This window comes from Sinohyriopsis cumingii, chromosome 11 (assembly GCF_028554795.1).
Source record: "Sinohyriopsis cumingii isolate HCF-2022 chromosome 11, ASM2855479v2, whole genome shotgun sequence".
Classification (NCBI taxonomy): Eukaryota; Metazoa; Mollusca; class Bivalvia; order Unionida; family Unionidae; genus Sinohyriopsis; species Sinohyriopsis cumingii.
The window spans coordinates 45,034,716-45,050,312 of record NC_142971.1 but is presented as its reverse complement, the minus strand read 5'-3'; the positions used below and the strand labels follow the sequence as shown (position 1 = coordinate 45,050,312).

The window sequence follows — 15,597 nt, the reverse complement described above, 5'->3', positions numbered from 1 at the left end:
GGCTACGTTTTCCTTATACTTTACGTCTATGTAAAACGAATCAACGGCTACTCTAACCGCGGTATCGGGGAATCTATTTATCATCGAGAATAAATTGATAGCGGCATAACCCAGCATAGACGCCCTCAAATGTGGATACGCCGGGCTGTCTCCGTCGCTGTAGGTAACAACTGTACCCAACCTTGTTCCATTGGACAAGAAAGCTGTTTTGCAGTTCACGTATCTATTTTTTGCCACTGCGTCCTTGATTACGAAATCATATTCTGCGTCATCTATAATCAGCCGTGAGCAATATCGTTTGTAGTCGTGGTTTTTTCCACCTTGTGTGAACTTACCAATTATTCTTCTACCGAGATCTTTTGCCTCGCGGTTTCGTTGGTTAAATATCCTCCTGGACCATTCGATGATATATTCCTCGTCGGCATCAATGTTTTTTCTGGACTCGTCAATTATGCTATGTAGACGCTCCGGTTCTGGTAACCAGACTTCAGTCTGTGCCCGGTATGATATAATCGCGTCACTGACAATCAACGAAACTAGCATGCTACAATCAATCATATACCGTAGCAGCGCTATTGGCAGCCATCTCTTTTCAGCCATGTGTCTACCGATCCAAATATAGCAACAGCGATGGAGTCCTGCCGCGAATTCAAATGATACTATGCGAGCGAATCCGGTTAAATCAAAATCAGGCAGTGGTCCATTAATAGCAACACGAGTCATTTCATGACTGGGGTGTCCAAATCGTCTAAAGTACTCAGCGGCGGATCCATACCCGAGAAAACTCGCTGGATAACAGGCAACCATATCAACCGAGATCATAGCGTCGCGGTTGTATTCAGTGTTCCATAGTCCACCGTGATAGTATTCCAAACAACTGGATTGTACATCCGGTAGAAATTCCTTGCGCGTTGGTCTCCACGCATTTTTCCTTGCTGCAACATGAGCTACAACCGATGGAATCGTAAAACAATTTGTTAGCAGTTGTTCATCATGCTCTTCAAATTCCATGGCGGTTTTTTTCATCCTGTTGTGAAATGCTTCAGTGCGATATAATTCGCCGTTTGGTCTTACAAACTGATCAAAGGTATCCATGTCGTTTTCAGCGCTGCGAAGTAACCACACTGATACAGGGTCATTTTTACACAAGCAAGCAATAGCATCAAATAGTTTCCTCTCCGCGAGAAAACCATCCCTGAAGAATTCTTCTCCTAAAAATTCTTCGGGGATATACTTTACTGTTCTATCCCGTGGAAATATTGTGATCACGGGCGTCCATGCGTGTTCGTTATGATCAATAATTTTGATTGGGGCTCCCTTCGATTTATACTTGGATTCGTATAATACTTCACCGGTTATCGTTGTGACGGTTATTGGAAATCTCAGCGATGTTTCTAATCTCACTATGTCGCTGATGGTTGCTCCACGCTCTTTTACGGTTAGTTCCCACTGGTTGATTTTGCTACGTCGTAAATCAGTCAATTTGTTTCCTCGACATGCATTTGTAAAATGCTCTATTATTCGTTCTGCTACACAATTTATCCCAGTTGACTGTTTCATCGGTTTCAGTTTTCGGATATCAGGTTTCTTATTTAACGGGTATATTCCATAAACAACTGCTGTTTCAGGATACGCTCGTTCATAGTATGGTTTGTCAATTCCGGTTAACAACCCCGGCTTGGAGTCGCGGCTGACAGTGACTGTTTTCTTGTCGCTGAGAACTGGTTCAAATTTATCACGTATGATCCAATCACCTGATTCCACCCGGACAATGAATTTTACTCTGAAGAAATACCTTTTACCGTCAAGTTGTGATATTATCATTGCTGCGCGGTTGTCGTTCATGGTAGCATCAACAATGCCATCAATTCGAAATGTTGACCAACTGTGAGATGCGCCATCACGCTTGAATTCATTGATACAATCGCGTATTTTACTCAACAGGGTTTTATCGTTTATTAACGCTTTTGGTGTGTCCTTGAGGACTCTATCGAGATTAAACCTAATATTTTTCCGGGGCTTAATTGCTGCCAATCTCTCGAACTCATCCATATAATTAAAACAAGTATTTAAATGAAAGAATATAGTATAATGAATCACTGCAAATGGTTGATGATTGGGTCGACAACCCCGTGCAATAAATCATGTAGAGGTGAATTCTGCGGGTATCATTTACAAAGCGTTCGTAATGGTTCTCTTGGTCCCCTCCCGTGCTTGGTTTGCCACGTCGGTGTAAGAGGAAAATCGCAGTTGTGTATCAATTGTGGCGGAAAGCGATACAGAGAGTTAAAACGTTATTATGACAAACGAATAAAAAACGCCGTCATTGACCCCACCGCTGACTTCGTCATCAAAACCCCCCAAGACTACGTTGAAAGATTCATAATTAAACCAAATAATAAATTAGACAAGTAGTATTATTATACAAATGGACCAAGAATTTCAGCCGCATCCCCTGCTTGTCAATTACGAGGCATCTCGCGACGGTATTGTTAGAAATCGTAGACTGAAGAAGCCGGTTGGATGGAAAAACAATCACGGGTATTTAATGTTTACTGCTGGAGGGAAAAAATATCTCTGTCACAGAATCATCTATGAATGTTTCCACGGATTGATCAAAGATAGTCTCGTTATTGATCACATTGATTCTAATTATCAAAATAATAGACTGTGTAATCTGCAAGCCATCTCTCAGAGTGAAAATACCAAAAAAGGCGAAACTGGTAAATACTCAAAGAAAGCAAAACCCGTAAAGTCATTTGATACAACAACTCACGAGGAAAAAATATTTCAGTCGATGAATGAGGCAGGAAAATATTTTGACATTTGTATCGCCTCAATACAATTTGTTGCAGAACGAATATATCAAACAGCGATCTCAAAAAAGACCGGGCATAGAATTCGATTTTCATATATAACAGAAATCAGCGAGTGACAAGGTCACCGGCGCCTATGGCGCTGACAAGGTCACGTCTAACGAATTATTAAACACCTTCGGAATTGATACACGGGGGTTTCATTTTTTTTTTTTTATTTAAAAACAAGATGTTTTATAAGAATAATGAATATCGAAGACATCAATAATATATTAACTGAGATTTCAAAATTAAAAAATCAAGGAATTGAATTATCTGATGGTCTCGACAGTGAAAAAATATTATCCGATTATGAGATTATTAACGAACAGTCGAAACGGGGGCGTTTTACCCTGGCCCGCGAGTATTTTTTTATAAAACGATTACAACATACGATTAATGAGAACCTGTACCACAATGACGCAAATGCATTCATTGGACTATTTACTGCCGTTGAAATAATACGAAAAAAACTCGGACGTGTTTATGAACGACGCCGGGAGATTTCTAGTAAGATCAAAAACATTAGAAGGATTATAGACGAAAACTCCGTGGAGCTCCCGATGGTACACTCGGCGGAAAATTAGAAAATTGCGGATCAATTTACAATAATGGTAGGTGAATCACTTACTACTCGGCTAGCCAGAGAGCGGCTAGCAGCGCTTAAAAAGTTTATACCGTTACGAGACAGAGTGAGAGAGAAACTTCAAACGCGGCAGCAACTACAAACTGATTTTACTGCTGGAAGCGAACAACTGTTTGCCCCGGTAACTAAAGCGACTAAGGATGTTACAGCTGCAACAGAACGAGCAATATACGGGGATATTCCTAAGGAGGGCGAACGGAAAGAGGCGCCTCTTCTTCCTGTACTTGAAAAGATAGCAGCAGAGACAGAACAAACACAGCAACGGATAAAACAACTTTCCAGTGATATAAAAACCCAACGAGAGTATGAACGATTAGCTGATATTGATGATTCTGAACAGGGTGATGTTGGTGAACTTCAAAAAATTTCCACTCAAAAAGGAGTCCCCTTTATAGATAAACTCACTGAAGGGGCTATAGCACAAATAAAACGACCTCAATTACTGAAATCCGACGAGTATAGGGTTTTTGGTAATTTTGCCGCTCAAAGCTATTATTCAAGAAAAAACTTTTTAAAAGACGAGTATAAAAACAGTAATATAAAACGAGATGACTGGGTTAATTGGTTGTATAAAACGAATAAAGAGATTGATCGCTTGGATACAAAAGAATTGGGATATAAAGAATTTAAAAAAGGAATTGATGATTATGATATACGACAACAACAAGAAATACTACAACAGCAAAAAGAAGTCCGAGAAAAACGTCAAAAAAAAGCTGGTTCTAAAAAAACAAGCGGAGAGGGGTATCCAAGTGGTAGTGGTCTAGTTGAAAACGCTAGTGTTACCTGCCCTAATAGTGTTCTCAGTGATATATCACGGCTAGAGGTATTAATTGGAGGAAAACGAGCCGGAAATAACTCTACGGAAATAATCAATGAGGCTGCTGATATTTGCAAGCGGTTATTTGCAGGCGGTATCATAGACATTAATGCATATCGAACGCTCATAGACGAACTCGTGGATGATTAATTGGAAAACTGGTGTTTTTAATAAGGATGATCATACACTACAACCATGATAAACCAGTACTCGTCTACGTGGTAAACTCGCGATTGCCTATTTACCGCGCGTACTATGGAGATGGTCTCGGTAGCACCATTGCGGGGTTATTTACAAGAATGGCTCCAAAAGTAGCGCCGTTAGCCAAACAATTAGGAATGAAGGCTATTGATGTTATTCGTGATAAGGGTATTAGTGCCATTGGAGATGTTGCCGGAAAGGCGCTTTCAGCCGCGCGGGACAAACTAATGTCGTTGGTGAAATCCAGGAGAAAAAAACAGAAACCACCGGTAATGCCATCAACGACAGTGATGCCTGCAAATGTCAGTAAAGTAATAAATAACGCCGTGGAAGAAAAATTAGAGTCGTTGGCGACGACTCAGTCGTTGGCGACGACTCCGTCGTTGGCGACTTCGCCATCCGCCGATGCGGCAACCAACGCGCTCATGAACGCGATAGCGGGAAGTGGTCTACGACGAAAAAATCGCAATTGAAAACATCAACATGATAAATAATAGAATGTTTGCGCGTACCGCTGATCCCGCGTTTGATATGGACGCCCCAGTGCGCAGGGATGATTCTGTCCGTGATTATCAATATTATTCTTATTATGCAGCGCAACCCGACCTACGATCGCGAATTGAACTTCAGGTCCAAGATACCAGTAAATACTTTCTGCCGTGTGAAGCGTTTATCGAAATTGAGGGAGAACTCGTGACAAATGCCGCCGATAATACACCATACGCAGATGACCATCGTGTTCGAGTTGGCTTCGTCAACAACGGTATCATGGCGTTATTTGAGAGCGCCAGATATCTTATTGACGGGCGAGAAATTGAATCAATAGAACGCGAGGTTGATGTTGCAACGACGATAATTGGGTTGGCGAGATACTCGGATGATTATACAAGATCGGCGGGCCCATCTATGATGTTTGCGAAGGACACCACCAATAACGCTGACCATATTCAGTACATCAACGTGCTGGCGGAAAGAGATACCGCAACTGACCCACAGGCTGAAGCAGCCAATCCAGACCGCAGAGCAAGACCAGGTGCTAATTTTAATATTATAAAAAGCACCAACAATGATTACAATCTAGGATTCGCAGCACGAGTAGGAATGTTGCAAGGACCACGCCGACAGTTTTCATGCGCGATTCCACTCCATCACATATTTGGATTCTGCAGAAATGTCAGAAAAGTTGTCTATGGGGCTAAGCATACAATCGCGCTGACGCGAAGGGGCGATGATAACAATGCAATATGGCATGCTGCTGGCGTCGCTGCCGGTAAAGTCATTTTAACTAAAATGACATTGTGGATGCCGGTGCTGACTCCATCAGTTACCACGGAAGCACGATTGTTAGCATTTATGGAACAGGGAGGGAAATCGCTGTTGAGTTGGCTAACGGTAACAACTGATGCTAAAGAGGATAACGTCGCCGATACGTTTACATGGCACCTAGCATCAAAACAGGGTGTTTCAGCCCCGCGTCATATATTCATAGCGCTACAGAATAGGGAACGATTGGGTAATCAAGAACGCAGCCATATGATATTTGATCGATTAGGAGTCATGGAGGTTTCGCTGAGAATAAACGGACAACAGGAACCATCCGAGGATATACAGCTTAATTACGGTGACAACCATGTCGCACGTGTGTATCATCGATTGCTGTCATATATGGGTCGTGATCAAAACGTCGACACCGGTTTGCAAATATCACAACTTGATTTTAAAAACCTGTATCCGATTTATTACTTTTCGTTGGAACATCTTGATTTAACGAGACAATCCGTCGTTGATATACACTTCAGAGCTCGTATAGCCCCGGCTGGTGTTAATTATAGAGCGGTCGCTGTCATTCTCAGCGATAAATCAATGCTGCTAGAAGGTGTTGGTGGACGAATGAGAATCGTTGATGCGCCAGTGGAAAACATGTAATTGAAAGCACAAAACGCGTTTACAATAAAATGTCGTATAGTGTCGTCAGTGTAGAGTTGACTGATGGTCAAGTCAAGAAATTACGATCAAAGTCGGCTAAACAATGCGGAACCACAATAACGCTGAAGCCGTCACAGATGGCGGGTGGTAATCATAAGATATCGTTGACGGCGCGTCAAATAAAACATTTCAATAATGCGATGAAGAACAGAAAGGGTGTTCAGGTAGATTTCTCGGCCGCAGCGATTAAAAACATGGAAAAGACCGGTGGGATATTTCCGCTGTTAGCTGCGATTCCGGCATTAATTGCCGCGGCCGCACCAGCAGTGGCGAAGGCGGCGGCGTTAGGAGCCGTTGGTACCGCGGCGGGAATGGCATTAAAGAAGGCAACCGGGAAAGGTTACAAAAAAAAACGACCCGTGGCCGGAAAGGGTCTAAGACTACCGGGAACCCCGTATTCATGGTACTCGGGAAAGGGTCTAAGACTACCGGGAACCGTTTATTAACTCGGGAGTCAATGACTCCTGAGTCTATGACTCCAATGTCTAATTTTGATTTAATAGACGCCGCAAACGCGTTAGCGATAAAAAACTTCAGAGGTGTTTTTATGAGGGATCAATTACCGGCGGCACCAAGGAATATTGAAACCGGTATAATTAACCTCGATGGGTCCTCTGGAGCGGGAACTCATTGGGTTGCATACGCGATTGATCCGCGTGCGATCGTCTATTTTGATTCATACGGGTTAGCTCCGCCGAAAGAGTTCATGCGGTATATCCGGGCGTGTTCAGCCCGGGTTTTTTATTCCACGCTGCCAACACAGCAATTAAGTGACCCACCGATATGTGGCCGCGAGGTATTAAACGTACTTGCGGCGATTTCATCATCGCGAAAACCACCTCATGTGGTTGTAAACGAATACACTAGTGGGGTCGTAGAAGCTCAACGGATTTTAGAGAATAACATTTACAATAATAATGATTGATATCTGGGGACGACCGGTTTCGGCGCTGAAAAAGCCCACGGAAACGCCCGCCACCGATGACATAAAAAAACTAATTGAGGATGAAATCGCTGATACGTTGAATTTAACCAGTGTTGACCCAGATGAAATAGTTGTATTTCAAGACCGCCAGGGTAAATTGAAATCCAGTAATGTGTCACTGAATGACGTTTTAATACGACAGCGTGATGCCACCGAGAACACTATCGCGCTGTATACCAGCGACGGACGACTCAGACCGGGTGAAGATATATCGATGATAACGGATAGGATAATATCCGCCCAGAACGGTTTTATAAGGTTGGATAGATTGGTAACCGATATACAACTCACTACCGCTAGTTTTTTTGGGACCCCGCCGGTAACCGAACCAAATATTACAACAATAAAGAATACTATTTCGGAGTTTACGATACTGTCGGCCAATTTATCCTCGTTACGAAAAAATGTTAACAAGATTGATAGCGCCGTTGATAAATTCTTTGGTAAAAAAAATATCAAACCGGATGAAATCACAATAACTATAAATGATATCACTGCGTATAGACAGGAAATAGAAACAATCAAAATTATTGTTGAAGCGTTTAGACAATCACTATTGAAAACAGAGCAACTCGAAAAAATAAAAACCCCTCATGAGAACATCATTAACACAGTATACACAATTCAGCATGGATCATTCGATTGGACTCCTACACAGAATACAGTAGATATCACCGCAACTGTTAAGGGTATTTATCGATTGACATTGATTTCAAATACGAAGTTTAGTATATCATCGTCGAGTTCATCCGGGTTTAACAATACAATATCAACAATTATAGACAAGGACGCAACTGAACGGTTTGTGATTAAGGCCGTTGATAGCAGTATATTTAGGGCAGACATTACATGGTATGTGGAATTTGTAGCGAATCTAAGTAATTAAAAACGCTAGCTCTTTTAGAATAAAAATGACCACCAAGGAAATTGAATCAGAGGTATCATCGACGTCACATCAATATCGATTCGATACCGCAAAAGAATTTTCCGCGAACTTGAAAACGCTTTCCGAACAATACCGTGCAAAAATAAAAAAATACCGCCGAAAAATAACCGCCATCGACGCGGTCGTGTACTCGGTATCGGGTATAGTAGCTGGCGCCGGTGTTATTTTATCCACGATGACCACGATAACCCCGATCGCTGTTCCAATCGCTGTCTCCGCAATGACAACAGTTGCTGGAGTTGCCAACGCAATCACTAGGAAGATATCATCGTGTTTTCAGAAAAAACTCAACGAGTATACAGTAAAACATCAAATAGTATCCGACGCATACTCGAAATTATCCGGGTTGATCTCGTTATCGATTGATAATTTGTTCGTATCCGATGTTGAATTCTCCACGATGGTCCAGTTGTATAGCTCCGCGATGTCAAAAATCGAGGATTTTCAACTGGAAGCCGAAACCACCTGGTTGTTGAAATTAGACACTAAAGAAAACGAATAATAATAATGTCGCTGAACCCCGAAGGGTCTCAATTACTTCAGCGGATCGCGGAGAACACCACTCCGGTACAAACAAATATGATATCGATAACATCAACGAAACCCGAATTCAGTGTGAACTTCCCATCGCCGGTTCCAGTAAAGGAAATAGCGCTGGCAAAATTGCGAGTATATCACAGTTGGCCTAATATTCGAGCAGACGCATTTAACGGACAACAACCTAATAACTCGCTGGTTTTTGCATGGACAAATAAGCCCGATGGGACCCCAGACTGGAATGAGGTTACAATACCAACTGGGTCATACCAAATAGAACAAATCAATAAAGAATTTCAACGCAGGATAAAATCGATCACAGGAAAAGAATCAAAAATCGCTATTACGGTTCATGAACCGACGTTATCGTCAACGATTGAAATAAACACACCGGGGTATATGGTTGATATTTATAACAGTTCAATAAGAACCATACTAGGTTGGCCTGAGAATCCACCCGCGGACTTGCACACGAATGAGAAATCGTATCATGAGATTAATCCCGGGTATCGAGATAATTTGTCTATTATGAAAAACACGTCATTACCCAGCAGGTTTATATTTCAAGACATGGACACCATGCAGTGGTATTTTCAGTATGACAAAACCCCTGAATCGATCGTCGTATTAACAGTTAATTTAGATGATATCACTAATGCGTTTGCCGAGATTAATTATATTTACCATTCACAACTAGAACAGCTACGGCAAACAAAAGCACGAAAACACGTTGAGGTGTTAAATCAACTCATATCAGACATGGAATATATCAATGAACGAATCGTTAAAACAATATCCGATAACAGCGATGGTAATAAACAAAAACTCCTAACCGAGTATAATATCACAGAAGCCGATTTACCCGATTTAAAGTTTTCAGGATACAACGCACCAGAACTAAGAAAATCTCTTAATGATTTTCTCGGTCCATCAACTAATATCCTCAAACACGATAACGGAGATGGTGGTAGGCATATCGCCCCGTACAACGTAAATATCGCATCGGTGATAGCGATTAATCTAGTGTGTGATGTTATCGAAGGGAGTTACCAGGTAAATACCAAGCAATCAAATCAAGCTCAACAGGGGTATATCCTTTATTCGTTTTCACCAACAGCCCCTCCCGGATTTTTAATCGTTGAGAGTCCGATTAATCCAGTCTATATGAGATGCCATAATCGGTTTTTAACGAGAATTAATTTTAGAATTACCGATCAGTCAAATAACCTAATTGATCTACAGGAGGAGGAGTTAGTGATCACTCTGTTTGTAAGATCATTGTAAATAACTTCTTAGCAGCAGAGGGGGCGATGACATCGACGCGGTCGTCGATGTGCTTACCGGACGCTGACGACGCTGGGGATCGACGCGCAGAAGGTGTTAATTAAACCAAATGACGACGCGACGATCCCCCAACGACGTCGTCGTTTTTTTTTTACCAGGCGCTGACGACACTAGATCGTTGAGTGCAGAAAGTAATAATTAAGCAAAATAACGATTGGACAAAATGTCCGATTCGCCCCCTCTGCTGCTAGTTAAGGACTAGATTTACTTCTGTACAAATTTTGCAGACATGCCATGAAATATGGCCACTGTTACTAAAATGAGAAAACAAGTTTAAGTATCTAAAATCCAGCAACCAAATTTTAGCAGAAACAACAATCTCTGCATAAAGGCATGGTTTTGTACAACATGTAAAATCCTTAAAAGTTTGGAGTAGCCTTGAGATTCCTTGAAATTAATTGAACAAGTTAATTTTATTCTGAAAAGTCATTTACAATATTGAAAAACTCTGTGAATTTATTCCAAAACTCCTTGAATTTATGTAACACATTTAGAATTTTTGTTAATTTAATTGCTTTCCAAAAATGATGGGGAAAAAATGGGATAGTTTTGTGGATCAAATGATATGTGAAAGTCATGGAGTAGCATTTGTTTCCTTGTAGTGGCAACCAAATTGGTTATTTTGTGTTTCTAGTTTTTAGCTAGACAAGAGAGTTTATGGGATGGCCTGTTGCATGTCATCTGAATTGCCAGTTATCAAAAGTATGTTATTGCTACGGCCCTTAATCTAATTGGAGAATTACCATGAACTTTAAACATGGTTTAGTTGGGCTTAAATGAAGAATGGTGCCACTTGGATATCCAATCTGGCTGCCACAGTGGCCATTTTGAAATTCTTATCCCTCCTCCTCCTGAATGGATGATCATTTAAACATGGGGTTAATTTTCACCTAGGACTTCATATGATGTCTATTTGGTCCTAAGTGAAAATAGTGCTGATTTCATGTCCAACCAGGTCATCACAGCATTCATCTTGAAATTCTTGTTATTGATACTTCTCTTTAACAGATTCATATTGACATCACCTGAAGACTTCTTATAGTCCATTGGTTCCTAAATCAAAATGGTGTAACTCGCAAATCCAATTTGGCAACCACATCAGAATGGTAAAAATCTTTTTATTACTGCTTCTGAATGGATGGTCTTGTCATCGAGGATTTTTCACTGAAAGACTGCTTATGATGTCTGGCTGGTTCTAAATGAAAATGGTGCTGGTCTGACCTCCAATATGGCTGTCACAATGGTCATGATGAAAATATTGGTTTGGATTCAGAAATTTTAATGCCAGAGTAATTTTCTGTAAATAACTCCAAGTTCAAAACACTAAATTATAGCAAACTTTGAGAATTGCTTGTTAAAGAAAATAAGCAATATACATAATGAACTTGACAGTTTAAACTTGATGCTACTGTGACCTAGATAAATGATGTTGCTGTGTTTCTACATTGTCGCTCCTCTTCTACACTATTTGCTTCACTGAAAGTTCATTAATGATTTACATTTGGGGCATTAGAACCTATTGTTTTTAGGATTGCAAGAACACAGTTGAGTCATTGTGCTGACCAGACTCAGTAAGTATTTCCTGCTTGCATACAGAACACTGACTGAGTATATAATGCACCATTTTAGCACTCTGATTGCCGATGGAATAATATCTGTAGCAATACTCTGCATGAAATATGAAATTAAATAATTTGTCACATACAAAAAATATTCATTTAAATGACTGCCATTTTGTACTTATTGAAAACTTGAGTTGATTTAATGGTAATTAAGCTTCCAACAATGAGAAATAAAAAAATAATAAATTTGCTAACTGTATCAGGTGTTCTTTCAGTCCTATTACCTCAGTGTTTGGGCCCCCGAGTGGCCGAGGGGTCTAAAGCACTCTCCATTACAGATCACTGCCATCTCACCTCTGTCTGCGTAGGTTCGAGTCTCGGATTCGGCCAATGTGGGTATGTGAGAAAGCTTGCCAGTAGCTTCTCGAGGGTCGGTGGTTCTTTCCTGGGTTTTCCTGGGTTCTTCCTCCACCATTAATACTGGCTGCCATGTATAGCCTATCATGTGCTGAAAAATGGCGTTAAATCCTACTACAACAACAACAACAACAACCTCAGTGTTTCCCTTTACCCTCATTTATGCTTCAGAGACCCCCAGATTTTTTATTTCACCCCAAGTTTTGATATTAAAGTTTGTTTTTTACTCAGTCTGACCCCCATTTCTGACACCAAGGGGAATTTCAATCCCCAGTCTTGCACCCCTAGGGGATACACTGATTACCAGCATCGGTCATCAGGGGATTAACACAGGCCTAGAATATAGGTCAGAGAAATGACCATCTATATGCTCAATCTTGCCACAGATTAGTCAGCCAGACATTTTTTGTTATGTTAATATCAGGTGTTTGTGCTGGCCGGCAGGTGGATTTTGTATGACTTCTTTTTTTATATTTTTGCACGACATTTCCAATTGTGTGCTTGGAAATAACCAGGTCTGACCTCCAACCTAGTTGCTGCTCTTTCTCCAAATAATAATAAATACATTTATCGTTTTAAACAACTGACTCTAATCTGAAAATATATCAAGCTCATCTTCTTTTTTCGAGTCACCAAGCCAGACAATTTTGATGATATATTCCCCGTATCATAACTTTCTTGTTAGCAACACAGCATTTAAATCCATGGCTACATTGGAACTTGTCAATTTTCATTGCATTTGGCAATTATTCTTTCTGTCTTGTTTCATGTGCCTTTCAGTTGACTGACATTTCTTTCAGTCAGTGACCAAGGATTGCCACTTTTTGATCTATTTTCCACAGAATCACACTCCAGAAATGTGCAAGTAACATTTTAAATTGTACTTGGTGGTCTTTCCAATATTCTACTGATTTCATTTACACTTCTCCCATCCTAAAGCAATGTGACCTTTAAAGCCCTTTCTTTCATTGTGCTTTTATCACCATAATTTCAGTGTAAACAAGAACATACAACACTTACAGGAAGTCATCATTATTTCACAAATTACATGCTTTATTTTTATCATTATCATTGTGATAAAATGGAACTACTTCCAGTATAACAGAATGGCAGCTAGTTACCAAGTATTTTTTTGTATGTGACCATAGTTTCTATATTAGATATATTTAATAATTTTTTTTAAATGTGGGATGGAACTTTCAAAACAATACTGATTTTCCCAGAAACCTACTGTATTTGTAAAGGGGAGAAAGGAATCAGCTATATTCTCACTAATACTTTATTATTGTTTCAATTTTTTTTGTAGAAACCATAATGGCTGAGAAAGGAGAGAAAGAAACAGATATTTTCAGTAAGAGACCTGATTTCTTGAGTTACTTTACTGTAAAATGAACATTGGTAGAAATTTGATATAGATTTGGAGATTCTTTAAAAGGAGAAATTATTTCTTCATTACAACATAGTTTGAAATGAAACTATATTTATGGTTTGAGAAATTGTATTTTTTTGCCAAGTAAATTAACTGCCCAGCAGAAATGTCAACTATCTTTGTATATGAGGATCTATTTTCACCATGGAATGGTAATATAATTAACTTTAAATTGTACCATTTAAATGACAATGTCAAATTTAGAAGCACATGTATCAAAGAAATGTTATACTCAGCTGGATTTCAGCTTAAGAGGCTGAAAAGTGCACACATATATATATATATATATATATATATATATATATATATATATATATATATATATACTGTGATCGGGCTTTTTTTGTGCAACTAAGATTTCCATCACCACTTTTGGCACAAAACATACTGAATCCAGCTGGTTGATGAAAATAAAATACTGCAATGCTTAACTTTTGAAAACCAGCAATTGTCACCAGAACATTCTGTTTAAAATAATACTAATTTTAGACACATGGGATACTGCTGCTGCATTTCGTGACTCGTGATAAGTTGGCCTATTCTGTGCATGGCTTTGAATAGATGTAATGTTACTGCAATGGGCTATGGAAATGAAACACTTACTTTGGACTCTTTCTGTTATTTCAGCCGATGAACTAGATCAGGTTTATAGCTGGTTTTATAAAATTCATTGTAATAATAACATTAAATGGCAAGAGATATTGCACAACCTAAACCACTCTTGTAAAAAAATGTTAAATATTTTATCAAAATAAACTATTATATTGAAGAGAAACAACAATGAATAGGTATAATGTGTTTACAACATCTCTTTTATGGGATAAAAATTACAAAAGAATTTAAAACAGATTATAAACCTGGGAATTTTTTGAGAAACAGTTTGAGCAGCAAGATGACATGTTGGATAGCAGACAATAAGGTGAATCTAAAAGAAAAATATTAAATAGGTTTCTCTGGCATGCAAGTACTAAGGTCTTGGAGTGGGTCGTCATGTTGACATTTAGAAATCACATTTACATATGCATTTAGAATAGAAATGTGGGGATATGTTTGTACACTTTATGAATATCACTTTCCTTAATTAAAGGACAATCGTTCTTTCTTAATAAAAAAATGGAATTTCAACCAAAACCAACAGTGATCCAATGTTTACAGGAATGACTTATGCAATAAGCTGTTAAATGACATGTTGGACATGGGACATATGGACATAATTATCCCATGCGCCTGTTCGATCATTATGTTTTATAATTTGTTTATTATTTTGCTATAGCAACAAAAGAGGTGTGAAAGCTTATCTCTTGGCCCTCACCTGGCACACAGACAGAAGGATCCTTTCCACTCTGGGAAAGATCTCTGGGTACCAGCTGAACCAGACCGCTTACTTCTCCTATATTCATCCACGAGTGAGGAAATATCACAGATGTATTCACAAGGCCAGTGTAGGTCAACAATATAAAGGATGGTCTGTTCCTCCCACAGTGTTGACACCCCTTATTTCTTCTTTTTCCCCCTTGGGAAGACCTTTGGTGGACCTGTGTGCTCCCAAGCTCAACTTCCCTTTTACGTTTCTCTCCTGGATCAGAGAGCACGGACAGTTGATACAGCTTCCAGTGGGATCACCAATTTACATATGCCTTACCACCCATCTGACTGCTACCACAAGTACTGCAACGAGTCTGAACTTCTCTGTTTGGATCATTCTCATCACCACTTTGTGGCCCCAGTGATCATGGTCCATTGATCTCCTTGACCTGTTGATTGATCGACCCATTTCTCAACCTCACAGGAGGGATCTCTGTCACTACACTGGGGATCCCTCCTCCGCAACAGCCCACATATTCTCCACCTTCTTTTTTGGTTCATCTC

The 15,597-nt window shown here is 39.8% G+C and overlaps 1 protein-coding gene across 1 annotated transcript in view; it reads left to right on the top strand.

Annotated features, from left to right (window-relative positions):
- LOC149788043 (uncharacterized) overlaps positions 1 to 15,597 on the top strand; it is a 90,463-nt gene that overhangs the window by 14,635 nt on the left and 60,231 nt on the right. Inside the window, exon 3 of the mRNA XM_089973510.1 lies at positions 13,606 to 13,650. Within this exon, the coding sequence (XP_089829636.1) occupies positions 13,614 to 13,650 (37 nt within the window). The 5' untranslated portion in view covers positions 13,606 to 13,613. The remainder of the gene's footprint in view (positions 1 to 13,605; positions 13,651 to 15,597) is intronic.